The sequence below is a fragment of the Mobula hypostoma genome, chromosome 10 (genome assembly GCF_963921235.1).
Source record: "Mobula hypostoma chromosome 10, sMobHyp1.1, whole genome shotgun sequence".
NCBI lineage: Eukaryota > Metazoa > Chordata > Chondrichthyes > Myliobatiformes > Myliobatidae > Mobula > Mobula hypostoma.
Window position 1 is genome coordinate 117,820,036 of NC_086106.1, and position 23,025 is coordinate 117,843,060.

At 44.8% G+C, this 23,025-nt stretch overlaps 1 protein-coding gene across 1 annotated transcript in view; it reads left to right on the plus strand.

Annotated features, from left to right (window-relative positions):
* Positions 1–6,584: 6,584 nt before the first annotated feature.
* The window catches only part of tmem185 (transmembrane protein 185), a 38,501-nt gene continuing 22,060 nt past the window's right edge, over positions 6,585–23,025 (plus strand). The window contains exon 1 of the mRNA XM_063061102.1: positions 6,585–6,727. Within this exon, the coding sequence (XP_062917172.1) occupies positions 6,690–6,727 (38 nt within the window). The 5' untranslated portion in view covers positions 6,585–6,689. The remainder of the gene's footprint in view (positions 6,728–23,025) is intronic.

Consider the following 23,025-nt stretch of genomic DNA (forward strand, 5'->3'; position numbering starts at 1 on the left):
GTGCTGACTTAAAACAAGTGACAGCAATAATGTAGTCACTTCATTACTTACATTGAAATATGCACTTCAGTAGCTTAAGTGTCTTGGCTTCTGCCCAAAATAACTCTAGCAGAACAATTTGGACAAATTCTGTACTGCATGGAGAAATCGTAAGGCCATTGCAATTCCGTTAGTCTTGCGAGACCAAGTCTTCACTCTCCAGGGCGCAGGCCTGGGCAAGGTTGTATGGAAGTTGCCCATGCTGCAAGTCTCCCCTCTCCATGACACCAATGTTGTCCAAGGGAAGGGCATTAGGACCCATACAGCTTGAACCAGTGTTGCAGAGCAATGTGTGGTTAAGTTCCTTGCTCAAGGACATAACGTTGCCTCGGCTGGGGCTCGAACTCACGACCTTCAGGTTGCTAGTCCAATGCCTTAACCACTTGGCCACATGCCGATACGCTGCACTGTATGAAGCAAAATATCTCCTAACTGTCTGTTTTCAATAAATAACTCTTGTCAAGAACAATTCTGAAAATCCTTTTACCTCTCATGGCCTCAATCAAGCTGATGTCAGTTATGTTTAAGTGTTGAGATAACAGTTGAGGACAGTTCTAATCCAAAGAACCCCACTCACAGAGAGAAACAGATATTGACTCAGGCTTGCCATTGCAATCAGTGAATTCGAATAAAGAACAGGCATCTGGGCAACTGAACTAGCCCTACTCTGTTTTTGTCTTGTAAACTGTTTAGTAAAGACTTTAAACAATAAAACCATTCTAGAAAGGCATTTTAAACAATTCAATGTGTCAGCAACAACCTTGTGAGCCAAATATAGGATATTATATCAAATCATATAACATTCATTACACAATCAACAAACAAAAAATGCACAGTTTCATATAGTTTATAAATTAATATCTAATTTGACTCCAAAGGAGTGCGTAATTTGTCATTTTATCCATAGTCTAAATTAATAAAGCTTTAATTATTAAGAAAATATTGTATGGCTATTTTCTCTAAATATCTGACTCATTGGTTCTAACTCTACCGTCATTTATTGCTAAGGATGTCAGCCTTCTGCCTTATCTTCAATTTTCCAAGTTCAAAGTACATTTATTATGAAAGTATGCATGCTAAATACAACCTTGCGATTCCTCTGCTTACAGGCAGCCACAAAGAAACCAAATAAAACCCATTCAAGAAAACTTAAAACACCCACGTGCAGAATAAAAAGTACCACTATCGGTCAGTAGAACTGAATTTCTGAGATGCTCCTGCTCGTTAACGTGCGTCCATCTCGAGCAACGAGGACCATTACCATCATGACATCCACTGGGACTGGCGTGTGAGTTTAATGAAAGTGAGGGAGAGTCTCATTCTCTCGTCCTAGTCTATCTGGATGGATCCAGTGGCAAGAGGGGAGTCAAGGCGACTGGAGGTAGGTCAGGGTGCGGTGGATGGCCAGGGCGATCTACGTTTTTTGCCGTTCTCTTCGCGCTCCACAACGCGTGCTGGGAAACGCCGTCCTGCCCGCTGAACCAACTGGTGGTTTCCTTCGCGGAATCCAGTCTCCACATGCTTTGAGTAGACAAGCCCGAAATCACCGAGGGTTCAGAAAAAAACCCCTATGGCTACCCTCACCTGGTTTGGCCAGTCTGCCGAAGCTGTGGCCGCTGTCGCAAGCAAACAGCTTACTTAGAGCCACAGGTGAGAGCTGAGTACCAGGTGAGGACCTACCTCGGAAGGTACGACAGGTCTTCACACCAGATGTGCTACCCCTCCCTGACGCCCTGCAACCCTTGCTAGTAAATAATACATTTAACACAGTCATCCATGGTTCGATTGGCAATTAGATGCTTTCTTTTTGTTGTCTGAGAATTTGCTGACTAGGCCATAAACTTGCAGGGGTGCATGAGATAAGAAAGGCAATATACACATTTGTTTTTCCCTGTTGCAGTTCTCAATTTTTTATTTTGCTCTTTTTTTAATGTCTTTAGCTCTTCACAATCTATCCGTTGCTCTTACTTTATTAAGTGAAGTAACTATTCAAAGGTGTAAGTAATGGATATAGTTGAAAATACTAATCTTTGTTAACTGCAATGAGGAAGTGAGACCTGACGTTGGACTTTGCAAAGATGTGAACGGAATTGAGAAAGGACTGGTAAATCAAATAAGAGAATATTTGACGAGCACACAATGAGGGCCAGAATAGAAATGAAACTAAATTTGTGGGGAACCAAAAACAACCAGATGGTGAAGAGCTATTTGTTAAGATCTTGTTACTTCCATCTCTTGACAGAAAAGATAGCTCCATAGACTTCCATGTACACAGTATAACAATAAATTTAAAGTTATATGGTGAACAATGAACTAGCCCCGCGAAAAGTCAAAAACAACATGTTTGTATTAAAGTTCAAAGTAAACTTATTATCAAAGTATATACATCTCAACCTTGGGGTCTGTGCAGCCTTGCAGCTGGGCTGTGGAAAAGGTTCGGCAATCTCGCTTGTGATGGACTCAGATATGTCTACTGCTTTTTGTAGGATTTTCCAACTGAGGGCATCGGTGTTTCCACACCAGGCTGTGTTGCATCCAGTCACCACACATCTATAGTGGTTTGTCAAAGTTTTAGGTATCATGCGGAATCTTTGCAAACTTCCAAGGAAGGAGAGGTGCTGCCATGCTTTCCTTGTAATTGTACTTATGTATTGGACCCAGGACAGATCCTCTGAAACAATAACATTGAGGAATTTAAAGTTGTTGACCCTCTCCACTTCTGGACTAGCTTATAGGACTCCAGTTTTCTCCTTTTGAGATCAATAGTCAGTTCCTTGGTCTTGCTGACATTGTGTGAGAAGTTGTTGTTTTGACACCGCTCAGCCAGATTTTCATTTTCCCTCTAAATGCTTTGATTTGCCCATTGGTATGTTATTCCTGTTACATGCAAATTAATTTTCCTGATTTACGCCACACCCTGCTCAGCCTTCCCAGCATTTTTCAGTGTTAGTTCAGATAACTTCAAGAATAGAGGAGATCAGGTGACACATTGGAGGGATTGAAGGTGGCATGCCAGTGGAAGTGAGCTTGGCTTACATTTTAGTTAGCGGACATATAAAGTATTGTGCAGTTAACAATAGATTTTCTGCAGAAAGAAAGCAGTCTTCTTATGAACCTTACACTTCTCACTAAGACAGCATGGCAGCATCTCTACTTCCTTAGGAGTCTGTGGAGATTCAGCATGACAACTAAAACTTTGACAGACTTCTGTAGATGTATTGACTGGCTGCATCACCAATGCCATTGAATGGGAAATCCTACAAAAGGTTGTGGATTTGGCCCAGTACATCACAGGTAAAAATCTCCCAGCCACTGAGCACATCTACATGAAATGCTGTTGTAGGAAAGCAGCATTCATCGTCTGAGATCCTCACCACCCAGGCCATGCTCTTTCCTCACTGCTGCCATCAGGTAGAAGGTACAAGTGCCTCAGGACTCGCACCACCAGGTTCAAGAACGGTTACTACCCCTCAACCATCAGGCTCTTGAACAAAAGGGAATAACTACACTCACTTGTCCATCCGTTGAGAAGACCCCACAACCAATGATTTCACTTTAAGGAGTCTTTATCTTGTTATTTCGTGTTCTCGTTATTTATTGCTACTTGTTTATATTTGCATTTGCACAGTTTGTTGTCTTCTTTCATGGTTCTGTTTATCTTCCATTGATCCTGTTATAATTACTATTCTATCGATTTGCTGAGTATGCCTGCAGGAAAATGAATCTTAGGGTTGTATATGGTGACACGTATGTACTCTGATAATATTTACTTTTGTACTTTGAACTTCTTGTGCTTTTTCAATGCCTTTAATAAACAGCTTCTGGATTTCTATTTCTTTGTTTACAATTAATTAAGAACTTTCTTAATATCCAACCTATTGGAAAACTAGTTTAACTTCTTATTGGACTTGCTGATTGATTCATGCAGGCAGTTCGTGGAAATATTAGAAAGAAAGTAATAATTTTTTTTCTTTACAAAAAATTAATTTCTGGATGAAATAGGAGGTTTTTACAATGTTGAACATTTATAGTAGAATGCCAGTTTTAGACCCTTTACTTAAGGGAAGATATGCATGTCTTGCTGTAGGTGTGGCTCATTTTCAGGAAATTGATGCTTACAGTAAGAGGCTATCATAGCAACAAGCTGAATACAGGAATTCTAAGTAGGCCATAAGGCCTTGCAAAACAGCTCTGCATTGAACACGTGTGTATACAATATTCTCTGTTATTATGCCCAGGAATGGAAATGGCTACAGAAAAGTGATGGATGTAGGCAAAACTCTCTCCACCATTGGGTACAAATTATATGGAGCACTGTCACTAGAAAGCAGCACCCATCACCAAAAACATCCACTATCCAGGCCATGCCAGCTTCTCACTACTAGATTAGACAGGAAGCCTAAGGTCACACAGCACCAATCTCAGCAAGTTATTACCCCACAGCCATCAGGCTCCTAAACCAGCTTGGGTAATGTCACTCACCTCATCTCTGAACTGATTCCACAACCTACAGGAATTTTGATAACCTACCAAAATCCATGTTTTTGGGATGTTGGAGGAAGCCCACACGCTCACCTGGAGAACATGCAAATTCCTCACAGTACCCAAGGTCAAGTACCCAGTCTCTGTCACTACGTTCTACGAGCTATGCCACTGAGCTGCCTTTTGACACAAGACTGGGATATGGAGGAATGAGGGAGTTGTGCATCTTTGTAACTCTTTATCTAGACAGCTGCAGATGCTGTGTACTGAGGAGTGGAGAGGATTTACGCATTGAGAATTGTGGCTGCAGAGTAGAAATGTGGAAGTCGATCATCAGAATTTACTGAAAACACAAAGAACTGCAATGTTGGAAACTGGAGCAACACAAACAAAGTTGAGAGAAACTCAGTGGGTCAGGCAGCATCTATGGAAGGAAATGGACTGTTGATCCTTCAGCTGGACAAATGAAGTATCCAGATGAAGGGACTGGACTACAATTTCACTCCATAGATGCTGCCTGACCTGCTGAGTAATGCGTTAGAACTCGTGTCTAGGATCAGAAGACACAGCATGGAAGTACATCCCTTTAAAACAGGAGGAATTTCTTTAGCTAAAGGGTGATGAATCTGTGGAATTCATTGCCACAGATGGCTGTGGAGGCCAAGTCAAAGGATACGTTGAAAGCAGAGCTTGATAGATTATTTTAATATATATTTTTATTGAAAGAATGACACAATACAGAATGGATTACATTTTCCTCCATTTTGCTTTTATATCTTACCCCTAAACAAACCTTCCCTCACCCGCTGATGCACTATCACTTACTCCAAGAAGACTGGAAGTAGAGTAAATACTGATCGCACTGAATCTCTGTTGCAGAAATTGGCTGAAATGCAAAATGTACAAACCTTCAATGTACTTCTCATTTTACTTCTGTTTTCTGTTGGACAGTTGAACGTTTGCAGCCAATTATTCCTTTCCTGATTGCATTAGTCCAATGAAGTGCAGGAAAACCCGCAGGCATTAGGCAGCACAGCCCGGGCTGCCGCAGTAATTGGCTCTGAGACTTCAGTCGCATAGTTGAGGCCTTCTTTCCACACAACTGCTTTTATTAACAGTAAAATGGGTCCTCGTCCATGCTGAGTCTCTGCCCTGGACTGAGAGGAGGAGCAGTGGCGCAATCGCCTTTATTCAGGGGTCTGTGGGAGGAGCCACAGGGGCAGTCAGCAGAGGGGCGTGTCCAGACAGGTAACCCAGTTACAACATACATATATATATGGTTTACCACACCCGCCCTCCCCGAACATACCATGGCAGCTAATGTATTTACAATACAACAATTCACAAATACAAGTACGGACATTTCACTGTCATACCCCCACACTACTTCAAGATGAAGGCCCACACACATTCACAACATGTCAGATGATCCAAAATACACTCATATTACAATTCATCAACCACCCTGTGAGGTAAGCCATATGTGTGTTAAAAGGGAGGCAATTTCCCAAGTACAATCGAATGTAAGGGCAACAAAGGTTATGGAGAGAAGGGAGAAGAGCGGGGTGGAGAGCAGAAACAAGTAAGTAAATCAAGTCCTGACGAAGGGTTCCGGCCCGAAACGTTGACTGATCGTTTCCACGGATGCTGCCCAACCTGCTGAGTTCCTCCAGTGTGTTGTAAGTAAATATTCATGATTAGATAGTGGAGCAGATTCAATGGCGTGAATGGCCCGATTCTAACTTATTGAACAGCAGACAAGAGAAAATCCAACCAACACACACAAAATGCAGGAGGAACTCAGCAGGCCAGGTAGCATCTACCGAAAGGAGCACAGTCGACGTTTGGGGCTGAGACTCTTCTATTCCTGCTGAAGGGTCTCGGACCGAAACGTCGACTATTGAACAGCAGAGCAGGCGAGGGCTGCTTGTATTTCTTACGTCGGAAATAAGCTCTTCCGGAGCTGGACCAGGACATTGTTTGATGTTTTCTTCCTGCAGCCATTAGCACCAGGTCATCATCATACGGATGGAGAGGGGGAGGTTTGATTGGCATCTCCCGCACCAGGGGGCGAGGCTGTGGGTAACCCCGCCTACCCAAAGCCGCAGCCGGGGAAGGAGAGGAGGAAGAGCCGGTAGTAGGTCGATGGTTTTGGTTCTCGCGCAGCAATGAATCTTCGTGGGCTTTTCCAGGACTTTAATCCTAGGTAAAGTCCAGTTTCTTCTGAGATACGGGGATTGTCTTCGAGGGGAGGGAGGGAGGGAGGAAACACCGTGGCCGGTGCTGGCTGGGGAGGGTGGGGGGTGTGTGCGGAAAGAAGGCCTCAGCTATGCGACTGAAGCCTCGGAGCCAATTACTGCGGCAGCCCGGGCTGTGCTGCGTAATGCCTGCGGGTTTTCCTGCACTTCATTGGATTAATGCAATCAGGAAAGGAATAATTGGTTGCAAACGTTCAACTGTCCAACAGAAAACAGGCGTAAAATGAGAAATACATTGCAGGGTTGTACATTTTGCATTTTAGCCAAATCCTGCAACAGAGATTCAGTGCGATCCAGAATGCAATCACGCGATTTGTAACGCAGATGAAGTTTTATATGTCTTTTTAAATGTCGCATTGAGTTTATTAGGACATAATTGGCGAATTTAAGTTTTCCAGAATTCCTCAAAGATTTACGTTTTCCAGTAGACAAAGCGGGTATGATTTCCGGATTGCGACCAGGGTAACGAATGCAGAGTCAAAGTAAATTTATAATCAAAGTGCGTATATGTCATCATATACCACCCTGATATTCATTTTCCTGCAGGCATTCACAGTAGAACAAAAATACAATAGAATCAAAACTACACACAGACAAGGCCACAGAGTACTGAGATGTGGCATATAATTCATATGGTCCTTGTAGTATATGTTCTATATTATTTAGTCAATATAATTCATAGACCTAGTTGAAATCTAACCAGAGTAGTTGGGTATTTTAATTTGATTATATAAATAAATCTGCAACAAATGATTGGAAAACTGCCAGATTGTCTTGTGAGAAGCCATTTGATTCAATAATGTCCTAGGTTTGGGGTTGCTGGGGGGGGGGGACAGGGGACCTGACCTTGTTATATCAGATGGCAGTCGTCTAGTGATGTGGTTCAGTTTTAACTGCTCTCTCAAATAGCCAAGCAAAAATGAGATTAGTGTGGGTGGGTTTTCAATGGTCGGCACGGACACAGCGGGCATTAGAGCCAGTTTCTGTGCTCTGTGACTTCCCAGATACTGCACTGACTAATAATGAGCTCGTGGGGCTTATACCAATGATCTGTTAACTGAGGACAGAGTATACCCATTGAGCCAAGGGCCTTTACAAACCAGTAATAAATGATACATGTGAGTGCTGGCTCTTGCATTTTTGTTCTCTGCCAGTACACTTGAATGAACATTAAATCTGGGGGCATATCCCTAATACTTTTCTCTGTTTTTAATTCAGGATTTTGCTTTTATTTGTGTATGGTATTTATGTGTTTAGCTAATTTCTTTATTCATTAATAAGCCAATCTGTATTGCCAATTCATAATTGCTGAGGAGGGGCTAGTGAGTGGTAGTGTAATGGTTAGCACGTCGCTATTACAGCTCGGCACTGGAATTTGGCGTTCAATCCTGGCGTCCCCTGTAAGGAGTTTGTACGTTCACCCCAGGACCGCATTGGGTTTCCTCCGGGTGCGCTGATTTCCTCCCATACTCCAAAGACATACCAATTAGTAGGTTAATTGGTCATTGTAAATTGCCTCGTGATTAGGGTATGGTCGCTGAGCGGTGTGGCTCATTGGGCTGGAAGGGCCTGTTCCACACTGTATCTCAATTAATAAACTGCTGCCACATGGTAATTGTGCAGGGAATCGGGGAATTCCAGAATTTGGTGACAACGGAGGGGCTGTGAAATATTTCGGAATCAGAATGGTATGTTTATTAGGATGAAAACTTGTTGGTGATGGCGTTACATTATGGTGGCCACCCTAGCTCTGAGATTCAGCAATGCAGTCGGAATAGCCTGCGTAAGGAACAGCAATGTATTTTACAAAGTGGACTTGGAGAGGATATTTGCTATAGTGAGGGAGTTTAAGACCAGAGGGCACAGCCTCAGAATAGAAAAATGTCCCTTTAGATTATGAAGACACGCAGTCCTCTTTTATTGTCATTTAGTAATGCATGCATTAAGAAATGATACAATATTTCCTCTAGTGTGATATCACAAAACACAGGACAGACCAAGACTGAAAAAACTAACAAAGCCACATAATTATAACATATAGTTACAAACAGTGCAACAATACCATAACTTGATGAAGAACAGTCCATGAGCACAGTAAAAAGTTAAAAGTCTCTCAAAAGTCCCACATCTCACGCAGATGGGAGAAGGAAGAAAAACTCTGCCTGCCATGCCTGACCACAGTCCGACTGAGTCGTCTGAAAACTTCGAGCCTCCTATCAGCTCTCCGACACCAAGTACCGAGCACCATCTCTATGCGAACGATTCGACCTCAATCTTGGTCGCCAACAGCAGGCAAAGTTGGGGATTTTGAGGCCTTCCCTCCGGAAGACTCTCGATCGTGCAGTAACAACAGCAGTGAACTTGCGTTTCAGAAATTTCTCCAGATATTCCTCTGTGCTTTCACTCTGTATTCATCAAATCAGAATTGTCCTTTAGAAAAGAGATGAAGAAGAATCTGTGGAATTAATTGCCACAGACGGCTGTGGAGGCCAAGACATTGGGTATATTTAAATTGGAGATTAATAGTTTCTTGATTAATGAGGGTGTCAAAGGTTATGGGGAGAAGGCAGGAGAATGGGGTTTAGAGGCATAGTCAACCATGATGCAGTGGCAGAGCAGACTTGATGCAGGAATGGTCTAATTCTGCTCCTGTGTCCTATGATCTTATATGGCAGCCACTGCACCGGTGGTGGAGGAGCTCAGTGCTTAGAATGGTGGCTGACGTGAGTAACACACACACACACACACACACACACACACACACACACACACACACACACACACACACACACACACACACACACACACACACACACACACACACACACACACACACACACACACAAAATGGTGGAGGTACTCAGTAAGTCAGGCAGTATCTTCCAGCTCCTACGAAAGGTGCAATTGTTATCCTTTACATTTTTTTTTTACGATCATGAGACACTGCTGCATATTATGAACATCAGCTACTGCAGGTCTACCCTATCAGCAAATTGCTTGATAGCGGAGGAACTGGTCTTGCTGTGGACCGTGTTGCCGTCTGCTACAGGAAGGCATTGGAGGCCGTGCGCAGTTTAACAAACGGTGCAAGTGACTGTCTTGGATATTTTTCTTGTGATTGCAAGATACTTTCTTTTTCTTTTTCAATCCTTTTATTAATTTTCCAAAGTTATGAACAGGATAACTGCAAGATCCTGTTGGACACTGGTAGTCCGGTTCACTAGTTCATTGGTAAGACTGACGGCGCAGGAGCTGTGGTACGGACCAGACCCTCATGCTGTGGGGTCACCTTTTGCAGCTACCCAGGAGAGGAGACGCTGGAGGCAGTGAAACGCTCATCCATACTGGGTTGGGGGCTGGCCTTTCCCATTGGTGCTGCTCTCCGGTGTTGGCTTGGTGGAAGACAAGCTGGATTGTGTTCTGTGGCTGCGCTAGCATATGATTATCAGACTGCCGCTGACAACATCCCATGCACCTTCAATCTACAGGACATGACACTCAGGGTCTTGGGCTATATTATTATCTTATTGTGACTCAAGTGTTTTACTGCTATCATAATTATGTGTGCTATATGTGCCTTGCGCTGTGTATGACTGTTCGTACTGTGTTTTGCATTCTGTCCCCAAAGGAACGCTTTTTCATTTGGCTGTATTCATGGGTGTTCATATATAGTTAAATAATTAAACTTGAACTTGATCTATGGAGAGGAAAGAGGAACCAGTTAAGGAAGTCCTGATGAAGGGTCTCAGCCTGAAATGTTGACTGTTTGTTCCTCTCCAGAGATGTTTCGCTGACCTGTGCATGGCGTGTGTCTCTGGATTTCCAGCATCTGAAGAATCTCTTTTGTTTATGATGGTTTTGAGCTCGAGTGTTGTTGCAGTGAAACATCCAGCAAGGCAGCATGGTGGCGTGATGCTGTTACAGAACCAGTAAGCAGGGTTCAACTCTGCCACTGTCTGTTAAAGAGTTTGTACCTTCTCCCTGTGACTAAGTGGGGTTCTTGAAGGACCTTTGGTTTCCTCCCACTTGCCAAAGATGGACAGGTTAGTAGGTTAATTGGTCACATAAGGTTAGTAGGTTAATTGGTCACATAAGGTTAATAGGTTAATTGGTCACATAAATTTAATTGGCAGCACACACTCATTGGCCTCGAACAGTCTGTTGCCAAGCTGTATGTTGAAAAATCTAAAAACATGGAGAGCAAATCGTGAATGTGAGGTAAATCTTGTAGATGGTGGAAAGGCTTGGAGAGTCAGAAGATAGGTCATTCACTTCAGGATACCTAGCCTCTGTCCAATTTGTGTAGTCATGTTATTTGTGTGGTTGATCTAGTTAAGTTTCTGGTTGTTGGTGACTCCCAGGATATTGATGGGTAATGACATTGATGGTCAGTGGGAAGGGGTAGACTTCTTTGTCTTGGGAATGGCTGCTGACTGGGATGTGTGATGTCAGTGTGATTTCTCAGCCTATGAATGTTTTCCAGGTCTTGCCATGTGCAGGCATAAGGTTCAAGATTGTTTAATGTCATTTCCAGTACACAAGTGTAACAACCTGGGAAAGGTTTCCCTGCAGATGAAATGGTTTCTCTGTAGTGCAGTGTTTGGGTTATGACTAGAGATAACGGGGGCTTTGGAATGTGTGCTGGCCAATGAGGGGAGATGTTTTTTTTCTTGTGGGCCTGAGAGAAGGTTTTGCGGTCTTTTGTTTGGCGGTAGATGGAGAGAGAAGATGCCAGAATGGGGACGTTATAGACTGTAAGACAGAGTGGACTTGGATTGGGGTCTGTAGTTGACGCCCGGGGAGAAAATTGATGGAGAATGAACAGACGGGAAAACAGTGAACTCCAATGTTGCTCATTTGACTGTTTCATGAGAATGGACCTTTTTTCTTTTTTGTTTTCTTTACTAACCCTATAGTCAAATTAAGAACTATAAAGCTCAATCGTTTAATCACATATAGTGTACTGTTTGTTATTTGGTGGTACTGATTGGTAACAGGGGACACATCGCGCAGCCTCCACCCAAACAAGATTTCTTAAGTTTGGCCGAGCTGGAGGCTGTCTTCCCCTAGATTAAGCCGCTAGCTGAATCTAGGGTTACAAATGCGGGGGCTCATCTGGGATTGATTTTGTTGGTGCTGTGTGATTACCCTGAGCATTGTACCAGCGGGTAGATATTCGTACACCGAATGAATTGTTAATTCACCTGTAAGTACTATTAAAGCTGCGATTGTGGGCAGAGGTTTGATAAAATGGCAGGTTCAGTTGTCATTTTAATGCAGACCAGTGCTGACGCAGTGGGGCAGGCCGAATCACAAGTCGAGTTTCCTGTAGCTGGGGGCGGAGATTTGAAAGACAGGGTTCTATTGTTTCTGAGGAGTGAAGGGAAGGAGTGGTCGGATTTGGAATGTCTAATTAGTCCACGTCCCCAGTGAAGAGTGAGAATTCTGAGGTAGTATCCGCCCTTACTCTGGCGAATAAATGGAAAAATGCCGAGGTTCAAAGTCCCAGCTGTGGTAGGCTCCACCTATTCTCTAGAATAACACCCACCCCTAAAGGGGAAGAGGAGTATGAGACTTGGGCGGAGCGGACCTCTCAGTTGTTGGATGAGTGGCAGTGCTCTGATGACATAAAGCGACAGAGATTGGTTGAGAGTTTGAGTGGGCGGGCTGCTGACTTTGTGAGAGCCGTCAGGTTACAGTATCCGGTAGCTACAGCTGTCGATTACATGAAAACATTGGAAAATCCTTTGGCCCAACAGGAAGCCCAATGGAGCCCATGGTGTGGTTTCAGAACATGTCAGGAGAAGGCTGGGGAGAGCTTTCTGGGAACATTGTCCATGCACCCGGTGTTTCGAGCTGCTTTTGAGGAAGTGCGTGGCTGCATTGGGCGACTTTAGACGAGGCACTGTGTGGTTTACCCAGTCGAAGCCAATAGTGTTATGGTCCGGGGAAGTAGCGAGGGTGATGGGGACCACCAAATTTCCTGGAGTACCTGAGGGTGAGGCCCTCTTAGTGGGCGCTCTGCAAGACCATGAGGCAGTGTCAGGATTTCCTGCAGGGGTACTGGTGAGGCCAAACTGCAGAAGCCCTGAGTTGTACAGGCGAGCAGGATGGCAGTGATTGTCAGGAACACTATGAAGAGGGAGGTCACCTTCAGGCGGGGGATGCCCCTGTTGTATCTGTTCCTGGTGACAGTAATGTCTGGTGTCCCTGTGAGACAAGCCGGGGAGAAACTATTGGAAAAGGGGGTACAGTTGACTGCAGAGTCATTCAACTTCGGGGACTCCCCGGTTCCTGTGGGTTGGAAGAGGAAGTTGGCAGAGAGGAGGTTGGTAGAAAAGATGTTGAAGGTGGGAGGTGTCTTTTCTGCTGACGAGTTTGATGTGGGTTGTTCCAAGAGCACTCGTCACGCTACCCAGGTGACCAAGGACACCCCGCTCAGAGAGAGGTTGCGGTGACTGGCTCCTGCAGAGGTGGAAGACGTTCGGCAGCATTTGTGTAAGTTGAAGGAAGCTGGGATCATCACCGAGTCCCAAAACCCCTATGCGTCTCCAATAGTAGTGGCCAGATAGAAGAATGGGAAAGTACAGATATGTTGTGGACTATAGAACTCTGAACAGGCGCACCATCCCTGACCAGTATACAGTTCTGAGGATTGAAGATGTGCTGGCCTGTCTGAGTGGTGCGTAGTGGTTCAGTGTGCTGGATTTGAGGAGTGGATGTTACCAGATCCCCATGAGGGAGGCTGACAAAGAGAAGACGGCATTCATATGTCCCCTGGGATTCTTCAAATTTGAAACGATGCCCCAGGGCATATTGGGAGCACCTGCAACCTTCCAGCGGTTCATGGAGAAGAGGGTGGGAGATATGAACTTGCTTGAGGTATTGATGTATCTGGATGACCTCATAGTGTTTTGGTCCACCTTGAAAGAACGAAGCGAGGCTAGTGAAGGTGCTGGGCTGCCTGAAAGCTGGAGGGTTAAAACTTTCTCTGGACAAATGCCAGTTCTGCAAGATGTCTGTTAGCTATGTTGGGCACATAATGTCACGGGATGGAGTAGCTACAGATCCAGCTAAAGTAGAGGTGGTTACCACTTGGCCAAGACCCCAGATTGTGAGCGCTCTGTGGTTACTATTGGAGGTTCGTGAAGGGCTATGTGAAAGTGAGTCACCCATTGAATCAGCTTCTGTGTTATTTCCCTCCCTTGGGGAAGAACGGTGGGGGGGAAGGAGAGGAGGATAAAGAGTATCTTAGCCTGTTGGAGCCTTTTCAGCTGAGGTGGGATGCAAAATGTGAAGAGGCCTTTTAGTCGTTGAAGGAGCTGCTGACCGGGATGCTGGTGCTGGCTTTTGCGGACCCCCGCTTGCTGTATGTACTGCATACGGATGCCAGCCACGGGGCGTAGGGGACGTCCTGTAATAGGATCAGGGCACCAGGTTGAGACCCGTTGCATTTGTCAGCCAGAGTCTGTCGCCCTCTGAGGAAAAACTATCCCTTACATAAATTGGAGTTTCTGCCGTTGAGATGGGCTGTGGTGGATAAGCTGAGCGATTACCTCTATGGTGTCAAGTTTGAGGTGAGGACGGACAACAATCCCCTAACATATATCCTAACCTCGACGAAATTGGATGCCACAGGCCAGCGGGGCTTTGTCTGCCTATGATTTCAGCCTGAAGTACCAGCTGGGAAGCAGGAACATTGATGAGGATGCTTTGTCCCAACGGGCACATGAGGGGCTGGACAGGAATGAAGAGTGAGAGAGCTTGCATGCTCTGGGAGTAAAAGCCATGTGCCAGTTTGCCATCATGGTGAAGGCTGACAGAAGGCAGGGGCAGGATCGAGTGGTACATCAATTGGGAGCTTCTGATGACGCCATTCCACAAGTTTACTATAACCTGACTGCTCTGAGGACAAATCAGTTGCTGGAATTGAGTTCTGGGGAAGTGGCAGCTGCTCAGCGAGATGACCTGGGCATCGGTACTATTTGGTCAGCAGTCCAGAAGGGAGACGTGGCTCAGGTGGAGAAGACGAAACATACCATGGTGCCCCTATTACTGAGAGAATGGCCCCGGTTGGAGTTGCGGAACCAGATCCTATACAGGATCATGTCACCTCCGGACTGACCTCAGCACTCCCAGCTGGCTCTGTCGGAGAAGTATCGGAGGATAGTGTTGAAGTCACTTCATGATGATTCTGGACATTTGGGCATTGAAAAGACCTGTGAATTGCTCAGAGACTGGAAGTCGGAGGTCGAAGAATACTGCAAGTCGTGCATTCACTGCATACGACAGAAGACGCTGCTTACATGGGCAGCTCCTTTGTCCCACCTGCAGGCTGTGGGGTCCCTGGACCTGGTGTGTATGGATTTCCTGTCAATAGAACGTGATACCAGCAACATGGTGAATATCTTAGTCATCACGAATCACTACACCAGGTATGTGCAGGCTTTCCCTACCAAGGACCAGATGTAATCTAGGGTTACACAAATATAAAGGAGAACAAAATGATTGTTAATCCAGATCCAATGCAGCATATATAAAAGACTCTGAGATAAAGAACACAATATTGTTCTCTATCTTAGTGATTTAGCTGTCATTTTTCCAGCTGCCCAATCAACTTAGGAATGAGAGAAGAGGTGACCCACAGGTCAAGGAGAGAAATTTAAAAAGGAGAGTTTGTGGCTTTCAGCAGTTTTTTGACAGCCCAATCAAATTGCGATTCATTAGCGAGGGCAAATAAAAAATAAGACAGGGACAAGTGGAACGGCAGTTGTTGGGCTGGACCAGTGTTAGAGTGGGGAGGCTTTGACTCAACAGGCTTGGGCAGGGTAAATATCTGATACGTTTCTTCTTCATTCTTTCTCTGGTAGTACATAGAGCAGTGAGAATTGCCCCTGGGGCTGTGTTGTGTCCTTTGTATGAGATGTGGGAATTCTGGGAGACATCCAGCCTCCTGGATAATGACATCTACACCAGTTGCACTGAGCTGCACCTCGATGACCTTTGACTCATACGGGAAACTGAGGAAATGGTAGCTAGGAGGTACAGGGGAGGTAGTCATCCTGAAGTTGCGGGAGGTAGGCACCTTGGTGACTGTAAGGAGAGGGATAGGAAGTGGGCAGCCAGTACAGAGTACCCCTGTGGCGATTCCCCTCAGTAATAAGTATACTGCTTTGGATACCGAGGGTGATGACTTAAGGCTGAGTTATACTTGTGCATCAAATGTATGCTGTAGATACTGCGTACCCTACGCCGTAGGGTGACATGCATCTCCCCAAAAATGTAACTCGCTTCGCGACGATGCTGACCACAACAACTGTGATTGGTCTGCTTGGTAGTATCACATTTCCAGTTGCTTTTCTCCGCCATGTCTGTACACTGATGCGAAGTAAATGTTTGGAGACGATGAACCAAATCGTCAAATCTACCTGCTGACATCCGAAAATATTTGAAATGCATTTCCTCGTCCAGGTCTCTCACGAAGAAACTCAACACAGTGGCATAGAAACCCCACCGCCAACTAGCGTTTTGGCGGTGAATTGCTGAGCGACGCAGACACAACTACGCATGCTCGCTACAGCGTAGGGCTACGCAAAAGTATAAATCAGATCTATGGCATAGGCTACGGTCTAGCCCGTACGCACAAGTATAAATCAGCCTTTACTAGGGGAAGCCATAGTGACCGGGTCTCTGGCGCCGATGCTGTGGCTTAGAAAGGGAGTGGGGGGGGGGTCGGAAAAGAAGGCTGCAGTTGTGATAGGGGATTCCATAATTATGATTATGAAGACACGTAGTCCTCTTTTATTGTCATTTAGTAATGCATGCATTAAGAAATGATACATTATTTCCTCCGGTGTGATATCACAAAACACAGGACAAACCAAGACTGAAAAACCTGACAAAACCACATAATTATAACATATAGTTACAAACAGTGAAACAATACCATAACTTGATGAAGAAGTCCATGAGCACAGTAAGGTTCAAAGTTTCTCAAATGTCCCACATCGCATGCAGACGGGAGAAGGAAGAAAAACTTTCCCTGCCATGCCGACCACAATCTGACTCTGAGTCATCTGAAAACTTTGAGCTCTGATCAGCTCTCCGACACCGAGTATTGAGCGCCATCTCTGTCCGAACGATTCGACCTCCTTCTCGGTCGCCAAAAGCAGGCAAGGCTGGGGATTTTGAGGCCTATCCTCCAAAAGGTTCCCGACCACACAGTAACGACAACAGCGAATGGACGTTTCAGAAATTTCTCCAGATGTTTCTCTGTGCTTTCACGTCCATTCTCCATCAAATCAGAATTGTCCACAGCCCCTATTTAACAGGTACGATATCATTTTTCACGGGAGGGCTGCGCACATGCAGGCGTGCCGCCATCTTCTCCTCCCTCCTCCCGTTAAAGCAGTAGACATGAAATTCTGTAGATGCATAAGGACATCAGGGTGGTATGTTGCCTCCCAGATGCCAGGGTCAAGGACATCTCAGATTGGGTCCAGAACATTGCAAATGATATACGTAGGAAAAAGGAGCTCCTGAAGAGAGAGTTAATGGGGCTAGGTAGAAAGCTGTAAAGCAGGGCATCCAGGGTAGTAATCTCTGGGTTGCTGCCTGTGCCTTGTGCCAGTGAGGATAAGAATAAGATGCTTTGGCAGCTGAATGCATGGCTGACTCATTGTGGGTAGAGTTAAGAAACTGCAAGGGTAAAAAGACGCTGATGTGAGTTATATACAGGCCTCTGAATAGTAGACAGAATGTGGGCTAGAAATTACAACTGGAGATAGAAAAGGCATGTCAAAAGAGCAATGTTATGTTAGTTATTGGGTATTTCAATATGCAGATATACTGGGAAAATCAGGTTGGTGTTGGATTTCAAGAGAGTGAATTTGTAGAATGCCTACAAGATGGCTTTTTAGAACAACTTCTGGTTGAGCCCACTTGGGGAACAGCAATTCTGGATTGGATGTTGTGTAATGAACCAGATTTGATTAGAGAGCTTAAGGTAAAGGACCCCTCAGGAGACAGTAATCGTAATATGATAGAATTCACCTTGCAATGTGAGAGGGAGAAGCTAAAGTTGGATATATTAGTATTATAGTTGTTCGTCCATCATTGACGTCGATGAGGACCTCGACACCATTATGATGGTGTCGAGACTAACGCGTGATTTGGATTTAAGTGAGGGAGAGTTGCACAGCGTCAGCCTCACTCTCTCTTCCCAATTCCCATCTGGATCCAGTGGCAAGACAGTCTAGACGGCTGGAGATGGGACTAGGTGCAGTGGATGACCAGGATGTCTTCTGTGTCTTGTCCTGCTCTACACGTTCCACAACGCTTGCAGAGACCGCCTTCCTGACCGTTGGACCTTCCATTGGTCTCGTCCACTCAATCCACCGGAGTCTGTCTTCACGGTATTATAGTGGAGTAAAGGGGATTACATGAGCATGAGAGGAGAGCAGCAGAAAGTTGATTGGAAGATGACAAAAGCAGGGATAATGGCAGAGCAACAATGGCTGGAGTTTCTGGGAGCGATAGGAAGGCACAGGACAGGTACATCTCAAGGAAGTATTCTAAAGGCAGGAGGACACAGCTGTGGCTGACAAGGGAAGTCAAAGCCAACGTAAAAGCAAAAGAGAGGGCATATTATAGAGCAAAAATTAATTGGAAGTGAAGAGGATTAAAGCTTTTAAAAACCAACAGAAGGCAATTAAAAAAGCCATTAATTTAATATGGACATAAGCTAGTCAATAATATCAAAGAGGATACCAAAAGTTTTTTCAGATATATAAAGAGTAAAAGAGAGGTGAGAGTCGATATTGGACGCTGGAAAATAATGCTGGAGGGGTAGTAATGTGGGGGCAAGGAATTGATGGATGAACTGAATGAAGTATTTTGCATCAGTCTTCACTGTGGAATATGCTACCAGTATTCTGGAAGTTTGAGAGTGTCAGGGCAGAAGTGAGTGCAGCTACTATTATTAAGGAGAAGGTGCTTGGGAAGCTGTAAGGTGTGAAGGTGAATAGGTCATCTGGACCAGATGGACTACACCACAGGGTTCTGAAAAGATTGTGGAGGCATCAGTAATGATCTTTCAAGAATCAATGGATTCTGGCATGGTTCTGGAGGATTGGAAAATTGCAAATGTTACTTCACTCTTCAAGAAGGGAGAGAGGCAGAAGAAAGGAAATTATATGCCAGTTAGCCTGATCTCAGTGGTTGGGAAGATGTTAGAGTCGATTGTTAAGAATGAGGTTTCGGGGTATTTGGAGGCATTTGATAAAATAGGGCAAAGTCAGCATGGTTTCCTTAAAGGAAAATTCTGTTTGACAAATCTGTTGGATTTCTTTGAGGAAATAACAAGCAGGATAGACAAAGGAGAATTGGTAGATGTAGTTTACTTGGAGTTTTAGAAGGCCTTTGACAAGGTACTGCATATGAGGCTGCTTGGCAAGATGAGAGCCTGTGGTATTACAGGAAGGATACTAGCATCGATAGAGCAGGAGGCAAAGAATGGGAATAAAGGTAGCCTTTTCTGGATGGCTGCCGGTAACTAGTGGTGTTCCACAGGGTTCGGTGTTGGGACTGTTTTTTTTGTTTAATGTCAATGATTTGGATCACAGAATTTAGATTTAGATCCCCTCCAGTTCGCCTACCAGCCCCAACTAGGAGTTGAGGATGCCATCGTCTACCTGCTGAACTGTGTTTACGCCCACCTGGACAAGCCAGCGAGCACTGTGAGGGTCATGTTTTTTGACTTCTCCAGTGCGTTCAACACCATCCGCCCTGCTCTGCTGGGGGAGAAGCTGACAGCAATGCAGGTGGATGCTTCCCTGGTAACATGGATTCTTGATTACCTGACTGGCAGACCACAGTACATGTGCTTGCAACACTGTGTGTCCGACAGAGTGATCAGCAGCACTGGGGCTCCACAGGGGACTGTCTTGTCTCCCTTTCTCTTCACCGTTTACACATCAGACTTCAACTACTGCACAGAGTCTTGTCATCTTCAGAAGTTTTCGGATGACTCTGCCATAGTTGGATGTATCAGCAAGGGAGATGAGGTCGAGTACAGGGCTACTGTAGGAAACTTTGTCACATGGTGTGAGCAGAATTATCTACAGCTTAATGTGAAAAAGACTAAGGAGCTGGTGGTAGACCTGAGGAGAGCTAAGGTACCGGTGACCCCTGTTTCCATCCAGAGGGTTAGTGTGGACATGGTGGAGGATTACAGATACCCGGGGATACGTATTGACAATAAACTGGACTGGTCAAAGAACACTGAGGCTGTCTACAAGAAGGGTCAGAGCCGTCTCTATTTCCTGAGGAGACTGAGGTCCTTTAACATCTGCCGGACAATGCTGAGGATGTTCTACGAATCTGTGGTGGCCAGTGCTATCATGTTTGTTGTTGTGTGCTGGGGCAGCAGGCTGAGGGTGGCAGACACCAACAGAATCAACAAACTTATTCGAAAGGCCAGTGATGTTGTGGGGATGGAACTAGACTCTCTGACGGTGGTGTCTGAAAAGAGGATGCTGTCTAAGTTGCATGCCATCTTGGTCAATGTCTCCCATCCACTACATAATGTACTGGGTGGGCACAGGAGTACATTCAGCCAGAGACTCATTCCTCCACAGAGTGTCATAGGAAGTCACTCCTGCCTGTGGCCATCAAACTTTACAACTCCTCCCTTGGAGGGTCAGACACCCTGTGCCGATAGGCTGGTCCTTGACTTATTTCATAATTTACTGGCATAATTTACATATTACTATTTAACTAATTGTGGTTCTATTACTATTTATGGTGCAACTGTAACGAAAACCAATTTTCGCCTGGGATCAATAAAGTATGACTATGACTATGACTAGAATTGATGGCTTTCTGGCCAGGCTTACAAATGATACAAAGATGGGTGGAGGGGCAGGTCGTTTTGAGGAAACAGGGAGGCTGCAGAGGGACTGAGATTAGGAGAATAGACAAAGAGGTGGCTCATCAAATACAGTGTCAGGGGGTGTATGGTCGTGCACTTTGGTAGAAAGAATTAAAGTATAGACCTTTTTTTCCAAATGAGAAAATTCAAAAATCCAAGGCGCAAAGGGACTTGGGAATCTTCATGCAGGATTAATTTACAGGTTGAGTCTGTGGTGAGGAAGGTAAATGTAATGTTAGCATTCACTTTGAGAGGACTAGAATTTAAAAGCAAGGATGTATTGCTGAGGTTTTATAAGGCATTTTTGTGTGCACCATATGGCCCCAACAGTGAAGTGTTTTCCATTTGATTCTCATTCACCAGTTACATCATCACCACCATCATCATTTTGTGCCGTGTCATATGATGTAGGCGATCGCAGTCTCATGACCATGATTGTTCTTGGCAACTTTCTCTGCAGAAGTGGTTTGCCATTGCTTTCTGGGCAGTGTTTTTACAAGATGGGTGACTCTTCAGAGATTGTCTGCAGTGGTCACATAACCAGGATTTGTGATATACATTAGTTGCTCATATAACTATCCACTATCTGCTCCCATGCCTTCACATGACCTTGATTTTGGGGGGGGGGGGCGGCTAAGCAGATGCTACACTTTGCCCAAGGGTGACCTGCAGGCTAGTGGAGGAAAGGAGTACCTTACATCTCCTTTGGTAGAGACTTGTCTCCACGCTGACACCCATCCAATTACACCAGGATCCTTTATGCCATGGTAAGTCAACTGTTTCCTTAGTGTCAAGGGTAGTGACTTGAAGCTTGCATCTGGACAGTGGCTCTTTGGCTAGAATGAGATGTGGAACCCAGTAGTCCAATGGTGAATTCTATCAGTGAACAGGTTGTTGATTTTTTAAAAAAATTGTTGATGAAACTTTCCAGGACTCTGTTATTTGAGAGCAGATTGATTGGGTAGTAATTAGCTGAATTGTACTTGTTTTGTTTTCCTGTGGGGGAGAAAAATATTAAGCAATTTCCATTTTATTTGCATTGATGGAGGAAGAGGTCCAATTCAATAGATGAGAGAATAGGGTGGTTAAGAAGGTGTATGGTGTATTAACCTTCACTAGTCAGGGTATTCAGTTCAACAGCCACGAGGAGTGGTGGTAGCGGTTGATACAATAAGAACATTTAAGAGACTTAGGCAAATGGATTGTAAGAAAAATGGTGGCTTATAGACTGTATAGGTTAGAATGATTGTGGAGTACTTTTATATTGATCGGTACAATATTGTAGTTCAAACGGCTGTACTTGCTGTACTGTGTTCTATGGCGGTATTGTAAATACTGTATATTGGAACATCTCAGCATTATCACTTTTCAAGTCTTGATTTAGTGGGCATATGCTGCTAATGTGTTGCTTGAAGTTCTGATCCCACATTACAGGAAACGTGTAATATCACTGGACAAGTTTCAGAGAAAACTTAAGCGGATTCTTTTGAAAGGTACAGAAACAGCGACAATGAGGAGTTGTTTTTAGAACAGAGAAGGGTTTTATTGTAGTGTATGAAATGAAATTGTGACGTCTCCATAGGGTGAACATGAAAGAGCCATTTGCCTTGGTAGACAAGTCAATAACTAGCAAACATAGATTTAAAATAATAAGATTCAAGAATGATTAGTCATTCTTCGGTACACTAGTGTAAAGGAGAATGAAATGATGGTCACTCTGGATCTGATGCAGCATAAAAAAACAATAACTATAAAAGCACTATCAATAGTGTTACGAGAATACACATAAAATTAAGATGTTTGCTGGCCTGGGCTAGCATCAGTGGCATCAGCAGTTGGTCTGCCACCTGCCCTCAGGGGAAGGAGAGATAAGGAACAATGGAGCAGCGTCTGGAGATGTGTAATGAAGGGATGTGGGAGGAAGAGCTGTCTGGAGCGGCTCCCCCCCCTTTGAACCCTGAACTGTTTGAAGTGATGGACAGGCGATACCCCAGCAGGGGGATAAAAAGGGACAGGTTCGCTAAGACAGACACACGCCACCCGAGGTAACGAGACCCTGGAAGCGGTGCGCTTCTCACGAGTGGGTGAGAAGTCCCAGACAACGACAAGGGTGGAAAGGTACGATCAGCGGGAACCCGGTGTGTGTCCGCCCTTGCCTGGGTGCCGGGTTCACTGCAGAGGATCGACCGCATCTGGAGGAGGGGTCACAGTCGGTGACCTCAGGTGACATCACCAAGGACCTGCCCAAAAGCTGTTTGTGAGCCATCTCGCTGGTCTGTGAGCCATCTTGCTGGTCTGTGAGTGAAGCCGTTCTGA